Source organism: Doryrhamphus excisus, chromosome 1 (assembly GCF_030265055.1).
Source record: "Doryrhamphus excisus isolate RoL2022-K1 chromosome 1, RoL_Dexc_1.0, whole genome shotgun sequence".
Lineage (NCBI taxonomy): Eukaryota > Metazoa > Chordata > Actinopteri > Syngnathiformes > Syngnathidae > Doryrhamphus > Doryrhamphus excisus.
The window spans coordinates 26,167,555-26,194,663 of NC_080466.1; the positions used below are offsets into that span (position 1 = coordinate 26,167,555).

The 27,109-nt window shown below is 48.5% G+C and overlaps 5 protein-coding genes and 1 long non-coding RNA gene across 14 annotated transcripts; 1 reads left to right on the forward strand and 5 right to left on the reverse strand.

The window, feature by feature from the left end:
* Positions 1 to 376: 376 nt before the first annotated feature.
* On the reverse strand, positions 377 to 1,184 carry LOC131135128 (complement C1q tumor necrosis factor-related protein 3-like). The gene is made up of 3 exons (XM_058081057.1): positions 993 to 1,184; positions 793 to 930; positions 377 to 712 (listed from the first exon to the last, which is right to left on the reverse strand). The coding sequence occupies exons 1-3, from the start codon at positions 1,156 to 1,158 to the stop codon at positions 441 to 443; spliced, it is 576 nt and encodes a 191-aa protein (XP_057937040.1). The 5' UTR covers positions 1,159 to 1,184; the 3' UTR covers positions 377 to 440.
* LOC131135146 (uncharacterized) lies at positions 706 to 6,138 on the forward strand. Of its 2 annotated transcripts, none has more exons than XR_009131547.1 (3): positions 706 to 2,839; positions 2,956 to 3,065; positions 5,332 to 6,138. It is a non-coding gene; the product is annotated as an uncharacterized LOC131135146 (long non-coding RNA). The 2 variants fall into 2 exon arrangements; XR_009131541.1 differs by having other exon boundaries at positions 715 to 1,315.
* On the reverse strand, positions 1,186 to 5,175 carry LOC131135114 (cell cycle control protein 50A-like). 3 transcript variants are annotated; one of them, XM_058081045.1, is made up of 7 exons: positions 4,771 to 5,169; positions 4,028 to 4,141; positions 3,853 to 3,960; positions 3,704 to 3,791; positions 3,495 to 3,641; positions 3,230 to 3,433; positions 1,189 to 3,160 (listed from the first exon to the last, which is right to left on the reverse strand). In XM_058081045.1, the coding sequence occupies exons 1-7, from the start codon at positions 5,002 to 5,004 to the stop codon at positions 2,991 to 2,993; spliced, it is 1,065 nt and encodes a 354-aa protein (XP_057937028.1). In that variant the 5' UTR covers positions 5,005 to 5,169; the 3' UTR covers positions 1,189 to 2,990. The 3 variants fall into 3 exon arrangements, with proteins under 3 accessions (XP_057937010.1, XP_057937019.1, XP_057937028.1); XM_058081027.1 differs by having other exon boundaries at positions 1,186 to 3,433; positions 4,771 to 5,175; XM_058081036.1 differs by having other exon boundaries at positions 1,187 to 3,160; positions 3,230 to 3,641; positions 4,771 to 5,172.
* LOC131135107 (filamin-A-interacting protein 1) lies at positions 5,267 to 14,244 on the reverse strand. Of its 3 annotated transcripts, none has more exons than XM_058080991.1 (6): positions 13,472 to 14,244; positions 11,205 to 11,437; positions 9,521 to 9,694; positions 9,196 to 9,374; positions 6,574 to 9,130; positions 5,267 to 5,552 (listed from the first exon to the last, which is right to left on the reverse strand). In XM_058080991.1, the coding sequence occupies exons 2-6, from the start codon at positions 11,415 to 11,417 to the stop codon at positions 5,442 to 5,444; spliced, it is 3,234 nt and encodes a 1,077-aa protein (XP_057936974.1). In that variant the 5' UTR covers positions 11,418 to 11,437; positions 13,472 to 14,244; the 3' UTR covers positions 5,267 to 5,441. The 3 variants fall into 3 exon arrangements, with proteins under 3 accessions (XP_057936974.1, XP_057936985.1, XP_057936994.1); XM_058081002.1 differs by having other exon boundaries at positions 11,205 to 11,461; XM_058081011.1 differs by lacking the exons at positions 9,521 to 9,694; positions 11,205 to 11,437 and having other exon boundaries at positions 13,472 to 14,243.
* Positions 14,245 to 15,352: 1,108 nt separating this feature from the next.
* LOC131135136 (lactoylglutathione lyase-like) lies at positions 15,353 to 17,584 on the reverse strand. The gene is made up of 6 exons (XM_058081071.1): positions 17,501 to 17,584; positions 17,322 to 17,404; positions 17,110 to 17,250; positions 16,603 to 16,670; positions 16,437 to 16,526; positions 15,353 to 16,371 (listed from the first exon to the last, which is right to left on the reverse strand). The coding sequence occupies exons 1-6, from the start codon at positions 17,564 to 17,566 to the stop codon at positions 16,277 to 16,279; spliced, it is 543 nt and encodes a 180-aa protein (XP_057937054.1). The 5' UTR covers positions 17,567 to 17,584; the 3' UTR covers positions 15,353 to 16,276.
* Positions 17,585 to 17,890: 306 nt separating this feature from the next.
* On the reverse strand, positions 17,891 to 26,800 carry bub1 (BUB1 mitotic checkpoint serine/threonine kinase). Of its 4 annotated transcripts, none has more exons than XM_058076076.1 (20): positions 26,609 to 26,800; positions 25,429 to 25,472; positions 25,278 to 25,354; positions 25,161 to 25,210; positions 24,900 to 25,087; positions 24,736 to 24,809; positions 24,327 to 24,624; positions 21,944 to 22,063; positions 21,732 to 21,842; positions 21,591 to 21,669; positions 21,400 to 21,493; positions 21,169 to 21,340; positions 21,025 to 21,088; positions 20,269 to 20,951; positions 20,024 to 20,124; positions 19,795 to 19,956; positions 19,554 to 19,711; positions 18,480 to 18,654; positions 18,303 to 18,409; positions 17,891 to 18,223 (listed from the first exon to the last, which is right to left on the reverse strand). In XM_058076076.1, exons 1-20 carry the CDS (start codon positions 26,686 to 26,688, stop codon positions 18,025 to 18,027), a joined length of 3,036 nt encoding a protein of 1,011 aa, XP_057932059.1. In that variant the 5' UTR covers positions 26,689 to 26,800; the 3' UTR covers positions 17,891 to 18,024. The 4 variants fall into 4 exon arrangements, with proteins under 4 accessions (XP_057932059.1, XP_057932052.1, XP_057932068.1 ...); XM_058076069.1 differs by having other exon boundaries at positions 25,429 to 25,484; XM_058076085.1 differs by having other exon boundaries at positions 25,429 to 25,534; positions 26,609 to 26,739.
* Between the last annotated feature and the right edge of the window lie 309 nt (positions 26,801 to 27,109).

Consider the following 27,109-nt stretch of genomic DNA (forward strand, 5'->3'; position numbering starts at 1 on the left):
GAATAAAGTGATGTATTTAAAGAGTTTAGAGAGAAATCAGCTTCAGCCTGTCGATTTCGGGTCGTGCATGAGCGCAATGCATTGTGGGCTATGTAGTACGCTGTAGTGTAAACGCTTTGCATACTGTCTGATGGATTGGGTATGCAGTGTGGAGTGTGGACATGGAAGTATGTAGTATTTAGTATGTGGTTTCGAACACAGCCAGTAAGTCACTGCTTTTCAAGGTAGAACAGAAGTAAATTGACACCTTTCATCACAATGCAGCTTCCTGTCTTTTTCTTTAAAATAAGAGTCACCTTTATTGAAGTCACTTATCAACATAGCGACACAAATAAAATGGGTGTGGCCTATCATCAAATCATCACACACACACACATTGTCGTGCTGCAAGTGTTTTATTGCTTCCTGTCCAAAGTGTAGGTCATGTGACCCGATGGGGTTTACAGGGGCTCGATGAGGAAGCCGCTGAAAGTGCTGAGTCTGCTCTGGTCAAAGGTACTCTTGTTGACCCACAAGGTGACCCACAGCTTGTCTCCCGCCTCCAATTCCAGCGTCATGCCGTTGGTGGCGCTGCCGTGCGTTCCCCTGGTGTCGTAGACAGCGAACATGTTGACGCCGTTTTTCAGCACCGCTGCGTTCATCGCGCCAGAGTTTCCCACGCTGGCGGTGAAGATGATGAAGTAGATGCCCTTGACTGGGGCTGTGAAGATGCCTGGGGGGAACGGAGGGGGGGTCATTGTCACTGTGCTAGCTTACAGTGGATGTAGAGAAATGCTATGCTAGATGTGGTACCTGTGTTGACGTCATAGCCATTACCCACGTTGGTCACCACCCTCTTGAAAACCAGCGTGGTGTCTGTGTTGAAGGGTCCTACGTGGGTCCAGTCTGTGGTGCTGACCAGCGCCGCCGAGAAGGCCACATGCGTTTTGGCTGCGGGATGAAAGGTCGCAGGTCAAGTCTACTCGTTAAGACCTCTTGTCGTTCTGACTTACTTGCTTCTGCGGCATCCCTCTCCAGCTTATCCACGCGAACTGCCAGATTCTGGAGGAGGAGCTGTTGTTCTGGGTCAGTCCAGTACTGGCCGCCCATCATCAATTGAGCACGAAGCCCAACTACGACGCACAGCAGCAGGGCCGCTCTGAACCACACACACGCCATCGCTTGACTGCGGAGGTCGGTGGACTCGCTCTGTACGCAACGCTGGACCAACGTGTGGACTCTGAACTTTGTTCACAAACATTCGCTGGACAAATTGTAACCAGAACCTTCCAGAAGTCATGCTAGGTTACTAACGGGCTAGCTGCTAGCTACTGATGTAAGTCATGACAGGTTACTAACGGGCTAGCAGCTAGCTACTTATGCAAGTCACGCCAGGTTACTAACGGGGTAGCAGCTAGCTACTTATGTAAGTCACGCCAGGTTACTAATGGGCTAGCTGCTAGCTACTTATGTAAGTCACGCCAGGTTACTAACGGGCTAGCAGCTAGCTACTTATGTAAGTCACGCCAGGTTACTAACGGGCTAGCAGCTAGCTACTTATGTAAGTCACGCCAGGTTACTAACGGGCTAGCAGCTAGCTACTTATGTAAGTCATGCCAGGTTACTAACGGGCTAGCAGCTAGCTACTTATGTAAGTCACGCCAGGTTACTAACAAGCTAGCAGCTAGCTATGTAAGGCTGGTGACCGCCTTACATAATGACCGTACAATATACAGTATCTAGCATAGCTACTTATGGAAGTAATGCCAGGTTACTAACGGGGTAGCTGCTAGCTACTTATGTAAGTCATGCCAGGTTACTAACGGGCTATCTGCTAGCTACTTATGCAAGTCATGACAGGTTACTAACGGGGTAGCAGCTAGCTACTTATGTAAGTCATGCCAGGTTACTAACGGGCTAGCTGCTAGCTACTTATGTAAGTCATGACAGGTTACTAACGGGCTATCTGCTAGCTACTTATGCAAGTCATGACAGGTTACTAACGGGGTAGCAGCTAGCTACTTATGTAAGTCACGCCAGGTTCTAACGGGCTAGCAGCTAGCTACTTATGGAAGTCATGTCAGGTTACTAATGGGCTAGCTGCTAGCTACTTATGTAAGTCACGCCAGGCTACTAACGGGCTAGCAGCTGGCTACTTATTGAAGTAATGCCAGGTTACTAACGGGGTAGCAGCTAGCTACTTATGTAAGTCACGCCAGGTTATTAACAGGCTAGCAGCTCGCTATTTATGGAAGTAATGCCAGGTTACTAATGGGCTAGCAGCTAGCTACTTATGTAAGTCACGCCAGGCTACTAACGGGCTAGCAGCTGGCTACTTATTGAAGTAATGCCAGGTTACTAACGGGCTAGCAGCTGGCTACTTATTGAAGTAATGCCAGGTTACTAATGGGGTAGCAGCTAGCTACTTATGTAAGTCACGCCAGGTTATTAACGGGCTAGCAGCTCGCTATTTATGGAAGTAATGCCAGGTTACTAATGGGCTAGCAGCTAGCTACTTATGTAAGTCACACCAGGTTATTAACGGGCTAGCAGCTAGCTATTTATGGAAGTAATGCCAGGTTACTAATGGGCTAGCAGCTAGCTACTTATGTAAGTCACGCCAGGTTACTAACGGGCTAGCAGCTAGCTACTTATGTAAGTCACGCCAGGTTACTAACAGGCTAGCAGCTAGCTACTTATGTAAGTCATGCCAGGTTACTAACGGGCTAGCAGCTAGCTACTTATGTAAGTCACGCCAGGTTACTAACGAGCTAGCATAATGACTGTACAGTATACAGTATCTAGCATATTACACCAAAAGGATGCAAGAACCACTGTGATATTTTGCAAAGCAACACATGTACGTGAATATGTTGCGAAAAAGTTTTTCCAGAGAAAAACTGGAAAAACAGTTATATTATCTGTAAGCCTATTATTAGTATCCAAATATTTCAACTTTCTCCTTTTGTCTGACAGGAGATTTTTGAAGAACCATCTGGGCGTTCCATTCCTCATAGGTTGTTGTTTTGGTGGTGAAGAACCAGCAGGACCACCCACAGGAAAAAGCTAACAGAGCCCACCACCAGGTAGGCGACGCCCAGAAATGGGTTCTTGCCTCCCATCCAGGAGGAGGTGCTCAAGATCACCCATTTCCTGCCCTGGAAGCTCCGAACTGGATAATCTGATTGAAGTGGTTGAGGCACGGATGAAATTTGGTTAGAGGTCGGGTGAAGGACGCGGTGAAGGATACTGTAAACCACGTGCAGCGTGTAGTTTCCTCGTGCAAGAGTCGGCATCTTCTTGGTTTTGTGGATGATGCGGTAAAGCTTGCGGAAGGTCGGCAGGGCGGCGTTGCGCATCCAGACGATGAAGTCCTCGTTGATGAATCCGTTGTTTTCGGGGTCCTGGTCTAGCTCGCTGACGGGCCGGCGCCAATTGAGCGGGCGGCTGGTCCCTGGTGTGGTCAAACGTCAGCAGCTTTGCAGAGCTCATGTTGCTCCAAATGCTGAGGATACCTTGGAAGACGGTTGTGAGGTTTTGGTCCTGGCCTCCTGGGTTCTTGAACTTCAGGTGCTTATCCGTCCACCAGGCGATGCCCTTACCCGTCAGAGGGATTCGGACGTCGCCAACAGTGGGCACATTGCGAAACAGATCCAGAGTGTCTGCCAGTGGAGGAAATGCTTTTGAAGGCGCTCTCAAATACGGCGTTCCTTAAAGGTCTCACCGTTGAACATGCTGTTGGCTATGGCTCCACAAGGTGCGATGGGTTTGTTGTCTCGGAAAGCGTACGGCTCACAGTCCTTGCTCGGTTCCTGGGAAGACAGGAAGTGATGACATGACAGTCTGACAGACAAACTTACACTCCCAGTCTACCATCAAGGACTCCATGTTGCCGTTCAGCTGGCTGTCGTGGCGAGAACTGACGAAACGGCGGTGGTTCTGGTAGAAGTTGGACAGGCCGTAGTACATGAAGACGGTGCTCTAAGAGGGACAACACAACAAGAGGTCACATGAGGACAAAAGTAGCCAATAGGACGCGTTGTCGTACATCAAAAGACCGATCCAGGAAGAAGGGGACGGTGCACTTGCACGTGTTGTTCCAGCTGGAGCTTTTCCAGCAGCTGAAGCAGGAGCTGGATTTGTCCATACCCGTGTAGTCAATCTGCAACAACAGTCAAACGTCACATAGTGTCCACGTCCGCCAAGCCTATAGAACAATCAAATCTTCCAAAAAAATTTTATAATATAAAGACTATAAATCATATACATTTTAGGGGTGATCGATCAATTTAAGCAATACAAAATATGAGGCACGGTGGTCTAGTGGTTAGCGCGCAGACCTCACAGCTAGGAGACCAGGGTTCAATTCCACCCTCGGCCATCTCTGTGTGGAGTTTGCATGTTCTCTCCGTGCATGCGTGGGTTTTCTCCGGGTACTCCGGTTTCCTCCCACATTCCAAAAACATGCTAGGTTAATTGGTGACTCCAAATTGTCCATAGGTATGAATGTGAGTGTGAATGGTTGTTTGTCTATATGTGCCCTGTGATTGGCTGGCAGTCCAGGGTGTACCCCGCCTCACGCCCGAAGACAGCTGGGATAGGCTCCAGCACCCCCGCGACCCTCGTGAGGAAAAAGCGGTAGAAAATGAATGAATGAATGAAAATATGAGGAGCCGTTTGGTAGGTGAAAGAGTCGAAAGTGAGTCGAGTCAAAGGAGTCGCTCTACACACTAGTGCCCTGTATGGGAGTAGAACTGCAATAGCATGCATACTAAATGCGCATGTGTCTACCTTAACTTCCTTAATATTGGCGGACGTCGCCGACAGGGCGATGCCGATGGGGATGAAGAGGAGTCCAATGATGAAGAGGGCCAGGCATACGGCTCCGGTCGTGAGAACGGGCTTCCATGCGGGTAGTTTCTGCTGTCGAAATGACGACTTGTGTGACTTCTTCTCCGTATCTGCCTGTCGGGGATTGAACACAGATACTTGCCCGCCGTCGGCATTTGCAGTGAAGCGAGACATTATATTGGCTCCTGTGGCGAGATTTAACTTCCTTGTTGTCGTCAGTGTCCCTTACAAATATGTCCCACGGGGAACAAGTCATTTTCACAATCATTTTGTGTAAGTGAATGGCGTCACACCGGGATCGAACAACAAAGTATATATTTACGAATAACCGGCGAGCGGTGACGTCACTCTGACGTGCAACGGAGGCGTCGACCCAAATAAAAGTCTGATTACTGTAATATATTGTTTCACATACGTGACACAAACTTGAATATATATTTTATTTGGATGCTCTCAAATATTCAATACACAGAAATGAAAAACGTATGTATTTATTGGCAGGCGCCAGATATCCAGCATAGAAAACAACATGGACTCCAACGTGGCCAAACGATCAGCAGACCAGATCCCAGATCAGGCCTCATGAGAACGCCATGGCAACGCCTGCTGCCTCAGCTCTCACCTCCTGGCGCCGAGGACTTCCTCAGTTCGATTTTCAGCAGCTGGCCCTCACGTGACTCTAACCTTGTCGCCGTGGATACGCCCAGAGCCTCCCAACCGGGCTGGAAGATGAAAACCCGTTTAGTGGAAGTCGATACTGCACAATACGTTTTATCGTATTTGACGTATGTATTTCACACATGAGCTGATCTAGCATGACTGACGGTTGATGATGGATTGACAGATAGAGTGGTGCATGGCATGTTTTGTAGAACATTACCAATGGATTCGGACTACAATGTAAATCAGGGGTCTCAAACACGCAGCCCGCGGGCCAAATGTGGCCCGCAGGACACTAGTTTGAGGCCCCCGCCTTGATATGAAAGTTTAATGTTCGTGCGGCCCGCGCAAGCTTGATATGGATGCTGTATGGTATCATGTACCCAGAAAAAAGGATTACGTTTGATTAATGTTCATGTTAAAGGTTAAATAACTGTTAATAGTTATCCTCCCTATCCGTGTGGAAGTGGTAAGTTTTTGGCTATTTAAGTTTAAAGGAAATAACTTGAAGGCTAGCGTTAGGTCGCTAGCTCTCTAGTTTGCGAGTTAGCATGTGTCTCAAGACCCTGCAGTTGCGCAATATGTTGTAAATAAAAAGAGTATAAATGTGACTATAGTCGTGTTTTGTCATGTCTACAGGGCTCTAATAATGCTTTGTTCATTTTAATCTGAAAAAAATAATTTGTCTACCCACCAACTATATGTGGTTTCTTAAGTTTTTATTATTTGCCGTTTTATTAGTATTATTATATTTATTTATTACTGATTGATTTTCTTTATTCTTGATTTGTTTATTTATTTTTCATCTTATTTAGTGCAGCAAAATAAAAATTAAGAGAAAATTAATATATTTGAGAACAGTGGAATGTTTTATCAGAGTTTTATTGTAGAAAATCGGAACCAAAGCACTGAAAAAGTTTGTATATTTTTCTGTTTTTAATAAATGCGTTTTTTTTTGGGGGGGGGGGGGGGGGACCTGATGCGGCCCAGCCTTGCCCAGACCCTAGCTCCAGTGGCCCCCAGGTAAATTGAGTTTGAGACCCCTGATGTAAATGATGGAAAAATGAAAGAGTCGGCTCTCACCGCAGATTGCGTGGGCCTGCACGGCGCCGAGGTAGCGGGCGTGATGGTTAAGCTGCTGGTCATTTTGCTCCCGCCCGAGGGTTGGCGAGGGGGACGGAGGACCGTCCCGGCGGGGATCTGGTCTGAGGGTCTCAGGTGGATGTGAATCTTGTTGTCCTCCGTTGTCACGATGTTGTTCTTGTAATTTCGAAGCGATGCGGCACCAGAGTCCTGGATCACGGTGCAGCTCGCGCCCGTTCCGGGACGCTCCGGCGAAGCACGCGCTTGCGTTACCGGGCTGGTGCTGACGGTGATGATGGACACGGCAGGCTGGCAATCCTGAGAGTGGCTCTTGCTGGGACTTTTGGCTCGAGAGATGGTTGTTATGGTAACCGGGGACATGGCTCGGTCGGACATGCTTTTCCCAGTCACCCCCGTGGCCTTCGGGACAATGGTGATGCGAGGTTTTTGATGGCCCAGGGTGGGGATGATGGTGGTGCTGGAGAAGAAGTCCTCAGCTCGCGGGCTGCTGATCTCCAGGGTGGCGCTGCTGTTCGTAGTGTCGGGGGTCACCCGGATGTGAAGCGGCTGGCCTGACGTTTGGGATGAGAGAAGAGGCGTGCGCTTCATCCATGGCATCCAGGACCTCCCGGCCTCGGATTCCGCCGACACCGGCGGGTGGCGTTCTGGGACTTTGGACTGTTGGAGACCCCGCTGCCTGAGATTGCTCATGAGGTGTTTCTCCTCTAGGACCGACTTGCGGATGAATCCCGCCGCTGTGTCGTCGTCGTCGGCGGACTCACCGGCCAACACGTCAGTCTGCACGGCTGTGGACGTCAACGCCGCGTCCACCATCCTCCTTCCGTTCATTCCAGGCCTCAGGGCGCGGCTGTATCTCCTGGTGGCTTCCAGTTCCTGGCTGAGGTTGGCCGCCTCGTGACCGATACTCTTCCTCCTCTCCTGCTCCTCCACAAACCTTTGCTGGAGGACGGAATAATCCACCTTGAGCTGGGAGAGCTGGTCCTCCTTGGTCATCAGTTCGTGGATCTTCTCCTTCAAGGCTTGAATGTCTAACTCCAGATCTCTGCTCTTGGCTTCTTCCATCTTGCAGCGCATCCTCAGCTGGGCCTCCGGACCTGTGATCTCGCCTTTCTCCACAGCTTTGCTCCTGGCCAACTGACTTTTGGTTTCTTCTACAAGTTTGGAGAGAGAGTTGGCTCTGTCCTGCTCCGTCCTGAACTTCTTCTCCAGCAAGTCGTATTCATCCTCCGTCTTCATCAAATCCCCCTGGACAACCTCCAGCTGCTTGAGGCGGCTCCTGAGGCTTTCAGTTTCCAGCATGAGCTCTTTGATTCTGATGTCGTCATCCGCTTGTTTATTTGTCCTCGTCCTCTCCATCTCCTCCAATTTCTCCATCGTTGCTTTCATCTCACACAGCTTCCTGCTCAGCTGCCGGCAGCTCTCCTCCTCGCTTGACAGTTTCCCTTTGAGTTTGTCCTTCTCCTCCGTCACAGTTGTGACTTTCAGCTCCATCTCAGATTTGACTTTGAGAAGTTTTTTGCTCTCTTCGATCAGCTTCTCCGTGACCTCCATGACTTTACTTTCCTCCGCCTTCAACTTCCCGCTTAAATCTTGGCTTTTCTGCTCTTCGCATTTCAGTTTGTCGGCCATGTTTTTCCTCTCATCCGCCAGAATGACGGTGAAGGACTTGAGCTTCATGAGATCGTCTTTGAGTATCACCTCCGTCCTCTCCAACTTGGCCTCCAGGGAGTCCACTTCTTTGAGCCGAGTCTTGATCCTTTCCAGCTCGCCAGCCAGGTCCGTCACAGCACGTTTATCCTTCTCCAGGTTTGTGTGGAGCAAAGAACATTCCGTCTGGCTCCTGCTGAAAGCAGCCTCAAGCTTCTCCAGATCGGCCATTCTCTTGTGCAGCTTGTCCACCTCCAGCTTCAGCTCCTTGCTGACGTTCACCTCATCCTGGAGCCTCTTCCGAAGCTCCTTGCACTGGGTCTCCATATTGGTTATCTCCTCATCTTTGCCTTCCATTTCCAGCACCTTCTTCCGGAGAGTTTCCAGCTCAGCACTCATGGCTGGAAACTCACCTTTGCTGATCTTCTCCCTCAGCTCCTGCAGCTCCTCCTCGGATTTCTGCAGCAGCTTGTTGCTCTCCTCCAGCTCCTCCATCTTGGCCGCAAGTCCAGCTAACTTCAGTCGCAGTTGTCGGCTTTGGGACTCTTGGTTGGATAGTTTGGTGGTCATCTCCTCGTGCTCTAGTTTGGAAGTGGCCACCTTGTGCTCCAGTTCAGCCTCAAGCTTGAGGACCTTTTGGCTGTCTGACTTGGCAGCATCGGCGACCTCCGCTAACCGCTGCTCTTTCTCCTGTGACTTCTGAGTAAGCTCCTGGACCTTTTGGCTCTGCAGCTCCAGCTGCTCCAAGTGCAGCTGCCGCTCGTCCACCAACATGAGAGCCAAGGACTTGAGCTTGACCAGCTCTGCTCTGATCTTCTCCAATCGTCGGCTGTGCTCGTTGTCCTTACGAGCCTGGAAGGTCTTCTCCTGCTCCAACAGCTTTTTTAGCCTGGAAACGCATGCGAGAAGAAGGTTTGGGACAAGGAACACGCCTGATGCCTTCTCAGCGCTCACCTCTCCCTCTCCTGCTCCAGCAGGTTGGTGAAGTCGTCGCTTTTGTTCATGAAATCGGCGTGTTTGCGCTTCTCGCTGTCGAGCTCCATGACGGTGCGGCGGTGACATTTCTCGGCCAGCAGCAGCTGCTCCAGCATGCGGCGGTACGTCTCTTTCTGCTTGTGGTCCAGACGCTCCAGCTGAGGACAGACACGCATTGTGGAAAAACTGGGAAGCTGAACGGGAAGATCTCACTGCGCCGGGTTCCTACACGCCATCACCGTCTGCACCAAATACACAATGATGCTAACCGCTATCTTCGGAAAGGAAAAGCTTTGGTCTTCACCTCGGCCATGGGCTTCTCGTACACGTCGTCCGTACAGCCACCATCCTGGGTGAGCACGCCATCCCTCTGCAGGGCCTGCAGCGCTCCGGTGGGAAGGGCTGAGCCGTAATGAGATTCCAACTTCTCCGTTGGGCTTTTCTCCAACCTCAGCAGGCTGATGATGTCCTCTCGGGCCTGACCACACGAAACCTCGTCTTGAAAGCTTTCCATATCGGCCGGCTAGTCTATGCTCACATCGGTTAAAATATTGCTTTGTGATTTATTGCATTTGGTCCACAGTTAACTCATAATTAATCTCATATAGAAAAAGTTCTTATCTGTAATAAGTACTTCAATCATTTTCAAGTTTTTAATACAGCAATCAGAATGAGACTAGATTGCTTTAGTGATGCTGATATTGGCATAAATAATAGCAATATTGGTAGATATTGTTATGATGAAAAGCGATTTTAAAAAGGCCCCTCGGCGTTGCGTTGCTAGTGCAAATAGCACCGACGTTAGCCTACTTCTTAGCTTATAGCAGCGGCGGTACGGCCTCGTTGTTGTCAGTCAACATTTTTGTTGGTTTTTACCATTTTTACACAACAAGCAAGGACTCTTTAGCAACAGCTAAGTGGCGACAACAACCTCATGAGGACGGTGAACGTCTAAAACAAAATCACCACGATGAGGTTGTTCCACGACAGGAGATGAAGTGGATGATGTTGGACAATATCGGACATTCCTAGTTTGCTTCTGTTCATTCATTCATTCATTTTCTACCGCTTATCCTCACGAGGGTCGCTGGAGCCTATCCCAGCTGGACTGGTGGCCAGCCAATCACAGGGCACATATAGACAAACAACCATTCACACTCACATTCATACCTATGAACAATTTGGAGTGGCCAATTAACCTAGCATGTTTTTGGAATGTGGGAGGAAACCGGAGTACCCGGAGAAAACCCACGGCCGAGGGTGGGATTGAACTCAGGTGTCCTAGCTGTGAGGTCTGCGCGCTAACCACTCGACCGCCATGCAGCCTGCATCTGTTCATTTATTTATTTATTCTGTTGACTTGATTTTTTGCAAGTGCCTTACCACTTTACCACAGAATTGGGATCATTATTTTATTTCATTTTTTTATTTATCTTTCCACCCTCGGCCATCTTTGTGTGCATGTTCTCCCCGTGCATGCGTGGGTTTTCTCCAGGGACTCCAAATTGTCCATAGGTATGAATGTGAGTGTGAATGGTTGTTTGTCTATATGTGCCCTGTGATTGGCTGGCCACCAGTCCAGGGTGTACCCCGCCTCTCGCCCCAAGACAGCTGGGATAGGCTCCAGCACCCCCGCAACCCTTGTGAGGAAAAGCGGTAGAAAATGAATGAATGAATGAATATTTATTTTGCAGCCTGCAGCTTGTTTTTTACGGGTCCATAATGTAAAGGAACAAAACGATTCCAATGGAATGGTCTTTCACAAAGAGATTGACGTTCCTAGCAACTCACAGCTCGTAACCCAAATTTTAGCAAACATCAGCTGAGAGAAGGCTCGCGTTTAAAAAAGTATTCAGATTGTTGTGACACTGAGGCCGTCAAGGCTACCTTTGACAGCCCTGGTATGTACAGTACGTGATCCCTATGTACGGTATATACGGTATATACGGTATACACAGTACGTCATCAATAAGCAAAGAAAGCCACACCTGGACCTCCCCCTCCATGATCCCCAGAAGCTGGAGCAAATCATTCTTGGACAAGTTCAATTTTGCCGTCTTTTTCTCCTTCTCCTCTCGCTGGGGTTTGACCTTCCCCTTGGAAGGCTCTGCCACGTTTTCCTCTTGCTTCTTCAAGCACTTCGATTTTGGCTTCCCCTGTCCGTCATCTTGGCTTTCCATGGTGCACTTCCTGGCTCGCATGTTGGCCTGGTGTGCCTGGCCTGGGGGGTGGGGGACAAAGACGCCTAGCAAACAATCATGACAGCTCAATGAAGACAGAAGACGTGTGGAACTCGCTTCCAGATGACAAACAATGATGACATCATGTCCTGCGGAGGCCTGCTGATGTTCTGGATGAAAGTAGCTGATGACTCAGCCTCAGAGAATCCAGGCGGCGACCTTGTTATTAATAGCTCCTCCACGTGGGGGGTTACATTGGGAGGCGGGAAACAAGAAGCCACAATGTCACTGTTATCCTGGAACTATTTGATGTCCCACTGGAAGCCTGACGGACATGTATTTTATTTTTACTAGCGAAGAACATGATTGGAACATCAGATACTCTGTTCCAGCAGCTTCAGCTTTCCTGTTTGGTGACGACGCAGTAAAAAAGTCCTCCCAGCTGAGAACATGTTCAGGTAAGCATCCACTGTAACACTGTATAATATGAGGAAGCTCCTGTTAGCATCTTTAGCATGTTTTTGTCTTCATGCAAGCTCCCACCCCAGCTGGACTTCCATACCGAGTTACGTGGATGGTTTGTATCCCAACAAAGTCTAACTTTGGTCCCTTCCTTGTCTCTGTCTGGTCATTCCTGTCCTCTGCTGTTTGCAGGCCACGTGGTCAGGTGACTGATGGACACCATATTATCACATACTACAGTATTAATTGGCCCTGTACCCTAGAAACCGCCCATGAATGATACGGGAAAAGGCCCAAATGATACTGTGTCAAAGCCCAGGGCAGTGATACTGATAAAATATAGAGTTTAACCATGTCCAGTATCAGCCCCTGTAGCGCTGCTCTGGTATCGTGCCCGTGAAACAACCAATCAGAGAACAGCGCACGAGCGTGAAGACACAGCGTTTGTTTTGCTGCCGTCTGTGCTCTGTCAACATGTCAGCGTTTAAATAGTCAATAGTAAAAAGTATAGTAAATATTAGCATAATAGTAAATATTAAATAGTACGTGAATTGGCGACTCCAAATTGTCCATAGGTATGAATGTGAGTGTGAATGGTTGTTTGTCTATATATATGTGCCCTGTGATTGGCTGGCCACCAGTCCAGGGTGTACCCTGCCTCTCGCCCGAAGACAGCTGGGATAGGCTCCAGCACTCCCGCGACCCTCGTGAGGAAAAGCGGTAGAAAATAAATGAATGATTGAATAGTATGTGATAATAAGATCATCACATGGTTTGTCTGGTATCAGGCCAGGTATCATGCCCCCAAGTGTCAGTATCAGGTAGAGGGCTGATACTGGCACTGGCACCATGTGATAACCTCTAATTACGGACCATATTATTATTATTGATATATTGTCATTGTGTATGGCTTTCCAAATAAAGTGTGTTGAACAACATTTGATGATTCTCGTGTCTGCATCGGGGTCTAAACCAAGCCGGTGCATCACACACCAATCTGGTGTGGAAGCAGCGTTTATGAATGATGTTAATTGCCGATGGTGACCACCTGCTTCGTTGCCCCGCCCTCATCAAGTTGGATCCAAGCCGTGACGCCATTTTTGCTACCGAGTGTCCACTGTCAGCCTCCAATGCATGACAACATGCCCACAAAACCAGGTCTTCTCTGATTCGTGGTTTTGCGGGTTTGCCCCTTCAGCTGCTCTGCCTGACATGAACACAAACACTTGTTTGCTGCCATGGCAACAGCCTTCCTGACAGCAAACAAGAAGACGACCCCCGACGCCTGAGCTGAATTAGCAGCGTGATGTCATGCTGTCTCATCGGTCGGCCATCAGCTGTTGCCCACAACTCAACCCACGGTTGCCATAGAGATCACAGACCAACAACAATATAACACTGTCATGCAAGTGTAAAAAGAAGTAAACACCTTTCACTAAGAATAGGCTTAAATGTGATTCCCGTCTCTTGTTTGAACTTGTCATATAAGCGTAAAAAGAAGTGAAGCCTCACGTTCATGATCAGTATCACTACAGGTGTTTGATATGGTACATGAGTGGTGCCACACAACAAGACACTCGTGCACGGTACCGGCGCAGAAGATGGCGTCTCACCTGAGGGTCACACTGCGCTTGTCTTCGTTCTCAAAGGAGACGTTGATCTACGGCTCATCTTCATGGCGTCCGAGTTGTCCAGCCTGCCACACCACCTCTATTTATAAGCTGAGGGCTCGGATCAACTGTCAGCTGCCAGCCTGGCCACGCCTCCACTTCCTCCTCCGTGCGGCGTAGTAAAGATTGACATGATTATATTGCAGCATGTTGTTACGTTCCAGTGCTATTTGGGCAGGTATAGACTTGATCAATCACACAAAAAGACTTGATGGCGACTGCCACTGCCTTCAAGGGGTCAAAGGTCATAAAAGGTCCCTTCCGCAGCATTCTGAAAGTAGCTGCTATCTATTGTACTTGCTCCAAATGTACATGCATGTTCAATGTCCATAGGTATGTGCCCTGCCATTGACTCTCGCACATAGTCAGCTGGGATAGGCTCCAGCATAACTATGCGACAACATTTTAAAAACAGCAGCACTTTTCCAAGGCTAATTTCAAAATATGAAGAGAAAAAAAGAAAAACAAACAAAACAAAATAGTAATTTTTGGAAAAAGGGACAGCCGTGATAAAGAAAGTACAAGTAAAATGTAGAAGTGTTTTAAAAGTGTATATATATTTTTTTTTTGTCCCGTCCAGCCATTGGGGCAGATAGTATTGTTGATCTAATGCCCTTACATGCTAAACAGATTTGCTCTGTGTCAGGAAAGGTATTGCCTACAACTTCCCTGTACCATGAAATTTTATTTGCCGTTATTTGATGTTTTTGTTATGCCATTTGGAGCGACCGGACCGGAGCAAGAAGAAGAACAGAAAAGAAGAAGAGAAAGGTGGGGTGGGGGGGGGGGGGGGGGGGGCAGTAGAGGGAGAGACAATACAGCAGCAACAAGAATTCCCATAACAACAACAGTGACAAACAGAACAGTTAAATGTCAATGATGGCTAAGGGTCACAATGGAGATGATATCAGTGAAATGAAACAGTCCAACTTACCAGTAGCAATAGTAACAATGAAGACATGACCCATGATAGTAAACACAATTACAGCCATACAGTTACAGTAATTAAAATCTCACTGCTTGACATCATTATTACTGTAATAATAGCATACTAATAGCATATAAACATCAGGGATAAGATGGTAGATTGTGTAGAGAAGCACCCATGTGCTGTGAGTGCCCATATGGAGGTGTGTTGTGTATGTGAATGCGAGTGTGTGAATGTGTAATTGTCACTGAGAATGACAAAAGGAGAGAGACTGCCTTCTACCACCCAGCAAACCCCGCCCCGCGCAGCCAGGTCAAGCCCCCACCGCCAGAGATCCTACGGCCCCGTGGGTGTGGGCAAAGCCAGGGCCGACTCCCCAAGACCCGCCCCCAAAGCAACTCCCCGAAGAGACCAGCAAGAGGCCATGGAGGAGCAATCCCAACCGGCAACAGGGCGCCAGCAGGCCGGAGGAGAGCCGCACCCCTGAGACCAGCGGGAGACCATACCCCACTAGGGCAGAAGGGCATCGAAGGCCACACACCTGTGGGCACAGGGGCGCCCCCGCCAACCGGAAGGGAGCCCGTCCACGGCCGGAGACGCCGCCCCCCACACACCCCCAGGAAGCAGAACCCGGCCCGCCCCAGGTAACCCCAGGCCTGACCACCAACATAGGACCGCCCCGGGCAGGACAGAAGAGGCCCGGGCACACTGCCCCACGGAGGACCGGGCGGTAGAGATGGAACGCCCTGCGCCAGACCCCCGCAGAGCCCCCCCCCCCCCCCCCCCCCCCCCGTATATCTATATGGCCACATACACATATATATATATAATTATAATAAAACTAATCATTATTTATCTAAGTATTTAAAACAATAAATACATAAAATAATCACTCAATACGCACACACGCAAGCACACTCTGTGGACGTCCCCGGGTGGGGCGTCCGGGGCATCACAGGGCGGGGGACCCAGGGGTCCCAGACCCACAACCAGGCCCCGAGCCCAGGGAGGTACGGACCGCCAAGGCATAGCACCCCCAGACTCCCCTCGACCATGGCATCGGGGCTACGGCAGTGTGGCAGACAAAGGAGCGGGCGAGGGGAGGAGGCCCGCACATGAGCAAGCGGAGGGGGCGAGCAGGCGAGTGGTGAGGCGCTCCACCGCGCCGGCCGACACCCGCCGGGCAGCTCACCCCCGTGAGGGAGAGCCATAGCTCCAAGTCATGGGGAGGCCAAGCACCAGAGCCGAGGAGTTAAGACCAGCGCAAGGCCACCGACGGACCCCACCATATTTAACCCTATAGCACCCCATGTTTGTCCTCATTAGGGTCACCAGAGGGGGGTGGGGGTACACGCTGGACCGGTCAGCAGCCAATCACAGGACAGAATGCATCCATGTTATGTTAGCATATGCTATCGTGGCTTGGCTGGTTGAGGAGCAGACACTGTAAGTTCTACCAGAACCTTCCGGGTTTTTTGGGGGGGGTCAGAAAAGAACACTTGGTGAATTTGAAATTTGAGTATTTTATCGTAACGTAAAGGAAATGATTGGTGTCACCCATCACTACTTTCCACTAAAGGAGAGCCGAGCACGCGAGGCATTCGTTACATAAGCTCCGCCCCCAACTACGCTAACTGTTTGTAGAAAATCCAAATGACGTTTGTGCTTAACACATTTGTTTATTCAAGTTCAAATATAGTTAATATATTATATATTAACCATATAGTTAATATAGTTCAAATATAATAAGAATAAGTATTACGATTCCTTTATGTTATCGTCTACAAATTATCGTACATGTCAACAACCGTGTCTTCTGGCTAAGGTGACATCAAGGGCGCCATCTTGTGGGGATTTAAGATCTCGATCCAGTAGCCATCAGGATCCCGAATGAAGGCCAGCCCCTTCCTCTTCCCTACAAGAAAAACACTTCATGTCTACCTGGACGCCCACGTTGTGTCCAGATAGACTAGTCCTCACCTGAGTCCGGTTTTTTGATGAAGGTCACTCCTTGGGATTCAAAGTATTGGCAAGCGACGTGAACGTCAGGCACCGCGATGCCAATGTGACCTTTTGGAAGCAACACACGCGAGGACGACGTCACGTGACAGAAAGTTGCATTCTGACGAGCAGCTGCAATTCTCACCGTAGCCGATGGGGTCGCTGTTGCCGTTGTGATAAGACGAGCTTGCATCCTTTTCAGAACCCCAGTTACTGACACACACACACACACACACACACACACAAATTTGTTTTGTCTTCTATGAAAAGATGAACAAAGTGAAACGTTATTTGTTGTCATACATACGGGCGACTATTACAAAAAAGAGCACATTTAGGCAGGGGCGCCAGAAAAAGTTATAGGACAAAAAAAAAGATAATTATTAAAAATTTAAAAGGGGAAGGGGGTGGCAATGTGTAGGCGTTCAGAATAGCTGGCCGTGCCCCTGCATTTAGGACAGTAAAATGGTTAAATATTTCTATAAATCCCTTTTTGTTCATGCCAGGAATGCTATCCATTCAACAACTGCTCATGATGCAACCCTAATGAAAATGGATGGATTTTTTAAAACCTTCTGGTCACCTGATTGCGGTCCGGCACGTGCAACCTCTTTTACGGCAAAGATAGCATTAGATGACAAGGATGCCTTACTGCGTCAACTCCAAGGTCCCTCGGCGGGAAAACGTCCATGCCGTCCTCTCCCTGATATCATCTGGAATCTCGGCTTTGTCCTCGTAGCCCAGGAAGTACAAGCTGAAGCGCACGGAGGGGAAGTCGATCTTCTGCAGCAGTCTGACACACACACACACACACAGTGTTGGGAGCGCTGTCTCCGTAGCAGCACTAAAGTTCTTTGGTCTCACGTCAGGCCCAGGACGCGGGTGTAGAAGTCCAGGGAGCGAGCGGGATCCTTGACCCTCAGCATGGTCTGCTGCATCATGTAGTCCTGCACACAAGTAGTGTTAAACTACTACAGGGGGGCCCTGAACGCCCCATCAGAAGCGAACAGGTCAGCCTAAAATGTGGTCCAGAGAAGTGAGACCTTGGTGGCGGGGTCTGCATCCTTGCAGGCAGCTGTCACAAGTTGGTCAGACAAACCAGCGTCCATGACTTGTTTGGAGCGCTTGCTCTGTGCTGCATTCAAGTACCACTGGGAATGCTGTGTTTTCCGGTTGACACTTATTCCTCCCCCCACACGTTGCAGTTTGCAACACAGCGGATGAAAGTGTTGCCGCCAAACGGAGATGATCGTCTTTGCAGAGGCAGACACAGCCTTTCCACAAGCACCAGCAAGTGTGGAATACCAACAATAACCAGTGCACATGAAGGCATCACAAAAGGTGTGGAAAGGAAAGAATGTGGCCTGTCTGGACACGCCCACGTGCGCGTGTCTGAGGTGCCACCTGCAGGTCAGACTGAAGACACCAAATGCTATTGCTTGTTTGTCTTTATTGTTTTCTCCGTCCAACACCAGAAGATCATAACACCTACTCATCAACTCCGCTAAAAAGTCACTAGGGGGCGTAACACGGGAGGCCGGCCGTGTGCGGATGGGGTGGGGAGGTGTCATCTGCGAGCGGCCTTGATGCTCTCCAGCAGGAGAACCACCAGGCGGCTCTTTAGTGACGCCATCTTGCTGCTGTAGTTGTCCTGCAGGACGGACTCCAGGCGGTGGCGGAGGGCGCTCAGACTCGCCAACGGGCCGCACTGGGGGATGTTGAGCAGCGCGTGGAACAAGTCCAGCCACATGTCGCTGTGAGGGTTCCTGGGAGGAAAGAGCGCTCACGTTTGTGGGATGGATCGAGAGGCAGCGCTAATAAATGTGCGACGCGCACAGGAAGTACCTTCGAAACACGGCGGTGGTCCTCCACACGCCGCCGTCGTTCACCACTTGCATGTACGTCCCAAACAGCATGCAGTGCACCGTGCCCGCAATCCCAAAATAGTCCGTCTGGAAACACAAACACGTTAGAGAGGATGACACCACGATGTGACCATGCACCAAATAGTCATGTGATCACCTGGTAGTTCCAGGGTTTCCCGTGGAGCATCTCAGTGCATTGGAATCCTGATGTCAGACACTTGGCGGTGAAAGCCGTTCCTTCTGGGAAAAGGTCCATGTCGATACTTTGACCCAAGTCGATGAGGACCAGACCCTGCTCCAAGTTGTCACAAGCAAACTTGTTCTCCAAGAACCTGAGCAAAAACAACCGTGTACAGGTTTACAGTGAAGGATTATGATGGTGCCCCCATCTCAGGTGGGATCTCCTTGTCATGCCAGTAATGTTGGAAGCCATCAGGACTGTCATGGTTCCATTTTCTCTCATCAGTGAACAAAAGGTTCTTACACCTTTCAGTGTTCCATGTTTGGTTCTTTCCTGCAATTTTGTGGCGTAGAAGCAGACTTGGACGTCTTCATTCATTCATTTTCTACCGCTTATCCTCACGAGGGTCACAGGGGGTGCTGGAGCCTATCCCAGTCGTCTTCGGGCGACAGGCGGGGTACACCCTGGACTGGTGGCCATCCAATCACAGGGCACATATAGACAAACAACCATTCACACTCACATTCATAATTATTAGAGCCATTTAGCCATTAAATAACACCCCTATAGTCACCTTACCACTTGTTCATTCATTTATTTTCTACCGCTTATCCTCACGAGGGTCGCGGGGGTGCTGGAGCCTATCCCAGCTGTCTTCGGGCGAGAGGCGGGGTACACCCTGGACTGGTGGCCAGCCAATCACAGGGCACATATAGACAAACAACCATTCACACTCACATCCATACCTATGGACAATTTGGAGTCGCTAATTAACCTAGCATGTTTTTGGAATGTGGGAGGAAACCGGAGTACCCGGAGAAAACCCACGCATGCACGGGAAGAACATGCAAACTCCACACAGAGATGGCCAAGGGTGGGATTGAACTCGGGTCGCCGCGCTAACCACTCGACCGCTGTGCAGCCCCCTTTGGTCTTTTTCCTTCTTAAAAGTCTGATGGTCATTGAACGGCCCTCTGCATCAGTTGATTTGGCGTTCCCCTGGTGTGACGTGTGTGTGTGTGTGTTTCCACAGCGTGCTAGCATACGTACTCGTGTGAGAGCATGAAGTTGTCGGGTTTGATGTCGGCATGGATGATGCGGACGGTGTGCAGTTCTTCCACCATACGCAAGATGCACAAGGTGAAGTAGATGACGAGCGGCTGAGGCATGACCTTCTCGCCGAGTTGCTTGTACACGTTGATGGCGTTCTGAAGGGGTCACACAAGAGGTGAGAAGGGGAGGCCGCCCCAAAACAAAAAAAAGAGGGCGGGGGACCCGTGTGGCGATGTACCAGCAGGGTGCCGTAGTGATGCAGGTCAGCCATCAGGATGCTGCCGTTGGTGAAAAGGTGAGCAGAATGGACACGGCCGTACAGGCGACGCGTGTGCGGCGGCAGGCGAGCGTCCAGCTGAGTGTTGATGTAAAACTCCCAGGGATTGGACGGCTTCTGCACCTGTGGGCGGCAAAGATCAGCAAGCGGGCGATAGCAAAGATGCCGCGCGTTACCCACGCCTTCTTACCTTCAGCACCATCTGCTCTGAGCTCTCGGGGTTGGTGGCCTGATAAACCGTGGCGAACGCTCCTTTGCCCAGGACGCGGTCCACTCGCAGAGACCAGTTTCCTGTCAGAGGGCACAGTTAGCATCCACGCTTAGTGTCATTTCAGGACCTCATTATGGATCATTATGTATTCTTCCGCACTGCAACTAGACACTGTCATTGAAACGGGAGTTCAGAACATTCCGAATAAGACTGGCTGCGTTTACCCACGCTGATGCTCATCTTGGGCGTGATGTTGGGGAGGCTGTGCCGCCAGCTGACGTATCGCGAGTGCGAGCTGAGAGGCGGGTTCATACGTGACAGGAGTTCAGAGATGAGGTCGCTGCTCCACGGATTCGAAAGCAGCCCGGTGAGGCTCGCCCCGGGAACGGGGTCTTTTTCCGGGCTCGCCATAGGCTCATCGTGCGAGGCGAGCGGCGTCGGGCTCATGGGCACGTCACATGGAGGTTCTGGACTCATGCAGACATCCAGACCCCTACGTGGACTGGGGAAAGCGTCCAGGTTGGGCTGGGCTGTGGGGGTGGGCGGCCAGTCGGACGCAGCGGGAAGGTCCCCGGCTTTTTGCCTGCTGTGTTCTAAGTTGTTCGGGATGCTAAACGGACCCCTGAGAGAGGTGCAGTCTGCAGGCGGCGCCGGGTCAGAGGCCACGCCCCAGTGAAGTCCACTGGTCCTGGGGGCTGATGAGTCACAGGGGCCGAGCGTCTGCTCCCTGAAGGAGAGCACGGTGGGCGGCGGGGGCATCATGGTGGAGGTGGATGCAGTCAGGTGGCAGTCGGCGCCGGCGGCGGAGAGCGGCTCCCCCATGATGGTGCAGTGTGACGCTGCTGAGGCCACATTGGATGCGGCGTCGGGCGGCTTGTCGTCAGACGGACTCTGCTCCATGATGGGGCTGTGGGAGGAGTCACACGAGTCAGCAGGCTTTGAACAGGAAGTGACGAGCGGGCCGGTTGGGCGTGGCTAACCTGAGCTTGTGTTGACGTCTGATGAAAGCATTTTCATTGGCTTCTGTGCCATCACACTTGTTGTCTGCCGACAAGAGCAAAGTGGTCCATCAGACCCTTAGGGACATACCAGCCGCCCCCGGCAGAGGGCGGGACCTTTGTTACCTTCGTCCTGGAAAACGTTGGCGGGCGCTTTGTGTGTGAAGGGCGTGGACACGCAGTGTGCCAGCATGGCGAAGTCGGCGGTGCTGTTGGGACACGCCGCCAGAGAGCTGAGCACATTGTCGCGAGCGCCCCACATGGTGGTCTCCTCAGGCGTCTTGTCCTGGGGACAGTCCTGCAGGGACACAGCACCACTTTCACTTCCTGCCCATCATCATCATCATCATCACACACCTCACTCATGCTGGTCTTTTTCCACTCGGACAGTGGCAGCTCAGACAAGGCTCGGACTGGTTTACTCTTGTGTGCGGCTTGGGGCGGGGCGGACCTGGGGACCAAAACACCTTATCATGTGACTGTCACTAACAGCCACTTGATTAGGCACACCCGCACTTCTATGTGCTAATTCCATGAAATGTTCTTACGTGACATTTTCTTTGTGACAGTCATCCTGGTAGACGGTGAAGGGCTGGTGGGCGCTCACGTCGGCCAGCAGGGCGGGGACTGAGTGGAAGGGAGCGCCATTAATGCCAGGAGACGCAGGCCAGGATCACCTCACTTTTTACCATATGTTGAATTCCCGTCATCCAGCGGCCTCCCGCCAGCGAGGAAAGCTGAGATGTTGTTGGAAGGGTCCTCCAGGAGCGTGGGGGCCTGGAACATGTCCATGATGACACCTGCATCACACACACACACACACACACAAAAAGATCATGAAGATGTCATGAGGTCACACCCGTGTAACAGAACTTTCTAGAAGGTGTAAAGAAGAACTCACCCAGAGCCTCGCGTGTGTTGACAGTAGGAGATGGCAGCACCCATGATGGAGTGGCGTGCGCCAAAGCCAGTGAGTTGTTGGGAGTGATGTGGGAAACGCTGGCGGTGCCTTCCTGTGATGCTGACACACACACACACACACACACACACACACACACACACGTGGTCTAGTCAGTGTACATCAGGGGTCTCAAACTCAATTTACTTGGGGGCCACTGGAGCTCGGGTCTGGATGAGACTGGGTCGCATCAGGTTTTCCAAAAAAAAAAAAAGAAAAACGCATTTATTAAAAACAAAAAAATAAAAAAAAACTTCGCTTTGGCTCCAATTTTCTACAAGAAAAGCTCTGATAAAACATTCCACTGTTCTCAAATATCTTACTTTTTATTTTTCTACACAAAATAAGATGAAAAATAAATAAACAAATCAAGAATAAAGAAAACCAATCAGTAATAAATAAATATAATAATAATAATAAAACGGCAAATAATAAAAACTTAAGAAACCACATATAGTTGGTGGGTAGACAAATTATTTTTTTCAGATTAAAATGAACAAAGCATTATTAGAGCCCTGTAGACATGACAAAACACGACTATAGTCACATTTATACTCTTTTTATTTACAACATATTGCGCAACTGCAGGGTCTTGAGACACATGCTAACTCGCAAACTAGAGAGCTGGCAACCTAAACGGTAGCCTCCAAGTTATTTCCTTTTAAACTTAAATAGCCAAAAACTTACCACTTCCACACGGATAGGGAGGATAACTATTAACAGCTATTTAACCTTTAACATGAACATTAATCAAACGTAATCATTTTTTCTGGGTACATGATCAAACTTGCGCGGGCCGCTCTAACATTAAACTTTCATATCAAGGCGGGGGAATTGCTGCAATTACTTTACATTGGGAAAAATTGCAAGAATGTACACGACCACTCGAAAGTTTGGGATCACTTGGAAATTTTTTTGGCCAGTCTGAGATACGCCTTTTTCTTGGCAGTCCTACCATGAAGTCCAGCATCTTGAAGTCGCCGCTTCACCGTTGATACTGACACTGGTGTTTGATGGCTACTATTTAGTGCAGCTGCCAGGTGACGACCTGTGAGGCGTCTTTGTCTTAAACGACACACTCTCAGATATTTGTGCAGCGTTTTTCTGTCCTTGTTAGACCCAGTTTGTGCTGCTCTCTGAAAGGAGTAGTTAACAGCATGGTAAGAGATTTTAGTTTTAGTTTAGTTGGCTTTTCTAATAATCTATTAGCCTTATAAAATGATGAACATGGATTAGCAGCCATACCAAGAGATTGACGCAGAGGACTGACAGTTGTTGATAGTAGGCCTCTATGCAAAAATGTACATCCTTCTTTGAAAATAATCTGATTAATTTTCATTGTTTGTGAAATTGATACAAATGTTTGTGAAATGGAAAAAAAAAATTGTGAAATGCATGAAAATGTGTTTTTCTTTGCAAAACAAAGAAATTTGCAAGTGATCCCAAACTTTTGAGCGGTAGCATACGTATGGGTCATTACGGTAATCAACAGCTACTGCATGTGTATGTAGATTAGATTAGATATACCTTTATTCCTATGTATGTACAGGATGTTACCAAAGTGAGTACACCCCTGTTTTCTCGCCTGGCGTCTGGGAGAAGCCTCTGCAGCATCCGCTGTAGAACAACCAGGTTTAAAGACAGCTACTTCCCCCTGGCCATCAGACTGCTCAATGCCAAATAAGCCCCTTTACCTGCCCACACGCACAACCAAAACTTGAAAAAAAAAAAAAAAAGAGTAGTCAGGGTACAGCTTGGATTTAGAAAATATGCTTATGACCTCCTTAAAATCCAAAAGTGCAAAATGTACACTACCGCTCAAAAGTTTGGGATCACTTGCAAATGTCTTTGTTTTCCAAAGAAAAACACATTTTCGTGAATTTCACAAACAATTTTTTCCATTTCACAAACATTTTTATCCATTTCACAAACAATTAAAATGAATTGGATGATTTTCACAGAAGGATGTACATTTTTGCATAGAGGCCTACTATCAACAACTGTCAGTCCTCTGCATCAATTTCCTGGTATGGCTGATAATCCAAGTTCATCATTTTATAAGGCTAATAGATTATTAGAAAATCCATCTAAAAATCTAAACTAAAATCTCTTACCATGCTGTTAACTACTCTCTTCAGAGAGCAGCACAAACTGGGTCTAACAAGGACATAAAAACGATGCACAACTGAAAGACTTGTTTAAGACTTACGCTTATTTCAAAATAGAGTTGCTTTGCTGTTAAAGGTTTCCAAGAAATCGTTTAAAAAGCATAGCGGGCTATATCTTGCCGTTTCTGGATGGATCGTCTTAAATGTTTCGAACCTACCATTCAGCGTCTCCAATGATTCCGATGGGCGTCTGTCTTCGGACCCAGAAGTGTCTTTGAGCAAACTTTTCCTCTGCTCAGCCAAAACGGATGCATGACGGAATTCGTCTGAGCCGATTGTGTTGCCGCCGGGCGTTGTGGGGAACCTCCAGCTTTGAGAATGTTCTGGTAGAACACTGGACTTTTGAACGAGGCTGAGCGGGGGTCTGCTGCTCAGGCAAGAAAAGGCACGAGGACGCCCAAAGTCCTTCAGGTCAGGCTCGGGATGCTCACCTTCCACCCTGTGTGCTGCAGGCAGCTGATGACAACCATTCCATTTAATGAAGTTAATATTGTGAAGGAAAGGAGGAAGTGATGAAGGATGAAATGAAGAGTAGGAACAAACACCCATGCCAAGTTGTGATATCACCTTGCATGGCAGGATAGGTTTCATTTCAAGTTCAAGGCTGTCGAGTCTGCTCTGATTCCTCACCTTTTCCTCTCCTGTCAGCCAGAAAGCACAGGTAAGAAAGAAGGCAGCAAAAAAAATAAAAAAAAACGACTAAATCCCGTCAAGGTCATTTGATGTCTTACGGATTCCTGTCTGCTTGTTCTGCAGCTTCTCTTGCATCTTTTGGAAGAACCTTTGAGCTCGCACTTCCTCGAAGCACAACTCAGAACCTTCACACGCGAGCGCATCCTTGGAGTACTGCGGCACCAACGTGACGTTGGCGCTTTTGCCGGAGGAGGAGATGGCGGCGGAAGTCTCAGAGCGTGACATCCTGGGGGACAAAATGCATTTTCGTCAGGGCAGGGTAGACTTTTGAGTTGTAGACGTCTACAAAAGTGACATACGTGGTGACGGTGATGCGGGACGCCGCTTTGGCTTGGAAGTCCATTGCGGCCTGGGTGAGAAGATGTGTTGGTAGTGGTGATAATAATAATCACAGTAATAATCATGATGATGAGCACCTCTGAGTGACGAGCCGCCTCCCTTTGTGAAGACATCTCGTTTGTTAACCGGGAGTCTCTAAGCGGCTTTTGACCTCCTGCGCGACATCCAATGAGAATTCATGAATGAACGAAATGAATGACAAGATGATCGCTAGCACGAGGAAATGACCTCTGGGTGCCGTTCCCTGGCTTCTGCTTGTGGATTGAAACTTCCTGAGGATGAGACTGGGATGAGTGTTGGCATTCCAGTGTTAAGTTCATGTCATGCTCTTATTCTGGAAATACTCAAGACAGTTATAAGAAATAAAAGACATGAAGTTGTATGGCATCCCATCAGCAGTGCAGTGCAAACATTTTCTTGTTAGATTACAACTTTTTTTCTGAATTGACTTTATTCTCAGAAAATTACAGCAAATTTTTCCAATTTTGCTTTTGTTTTTTTTATTATTTTTCTTGTTAAAAACAAATGACACATGAAGTATAAATGAAATGGAAAGTGCACTTTTTTATATTTTGTCCATCATCCACAATCCTGGTGCGAGACAAAAACACACGTTCTTTTTTCCGTGTGGTAAAGATAAACGGGCAGCTAATTCCTGCACACAGCTATTCCGACTACAAGCCCGCCTCCAACGATGCCTTATGGTTTTATATCCATGCTATATCACAATAACGTAATATTTACAGTCACATTATGTAATGAAGCGTTGTTGGTGGTTTTTGGAGTTTCCTTCAAGAGGCTTTCAGGTACATTTTACCTGTTTTGATATCTTTAGAATGCACAGGAAAGAGGAAAAATGTGTGCTCATGTCTATTAAGGATTGGGAAAAGTGAAGTTTTCCTTTAAATTGTAGTTTTACAATGTGCTGCGGAGCAATAACAAAAAACAGCCACAGGCCTCCAATGGCCCCCGAGCCGCACTTTGGACACCCCGGTCTAGTTCTTAGCAGTTCCAAGCAGTATATTGATTGAGAGGGTGGTTCTGGCTGAGGAGCGTTGACGTTCACACAAGGCAGAACATTTCAAACCAAAATAAGATTTGAAAATGGATCCTGAAAATTGCCGGGAAGCCATGACAACACTGTTTTGTGTTGTTTATTCGGTTGTTTCATTTAGCTAACCAGCTGGAGGTGGTGTCAAGTTGTCTGGTCCAGACCAGACAGACTCTATCGGTGGTCCAAAGTAAGAAATGAAAGGTACGCTTTTATCTGAGCCAATTATCTTCAATAGAACAATCTCAAGATGTTTAATGAGTGTTACGGTAAGTTAATTCAAAGCAACGCGAGTTGACAAAAACGTTCCGCCTTTATTAACTGTAGCTATATAAAATAAATCATTGGAAGTTTTACCTGTATTCGTGTAGCCCAATTTCAGCCGACCTTGCCTGACTCTTCAATGTTTTCTGGTCAGCATCAGAGTTCTCACCCATTGCTTTTTCACAGAAAGCTTCACTGTTGACGTTCTTTTCCCTTTTCCGATGACGGCATTTCAAATTTCAGACTCAACCAATAGCAATGCAATAATTTCACTAAGCAGTCTTCTTCGTTGATATTTTAGTGGGCACAGCATCATTGCTCTGCTGCCACCTGTCGGAAATAAGACGTAACGTATTCGCCACCGACTATAGTCTCGTTCAAGAATTTAATTTTCTTACTTAACATGCATACTACTTACTTAAATGAACATACTTGATACACAAATCTACACAATGTACAAATTGTATGTTTTGATTCTGATCTTTATTTACAAAAATGAGCGAAATGTTCAAATAAAGAGTAAAAGCGACAAAAATCGCGGTAATACATCAATTCGCGTTTCCGATTGACTTCAAAATAAAAGTATAGTGCGGA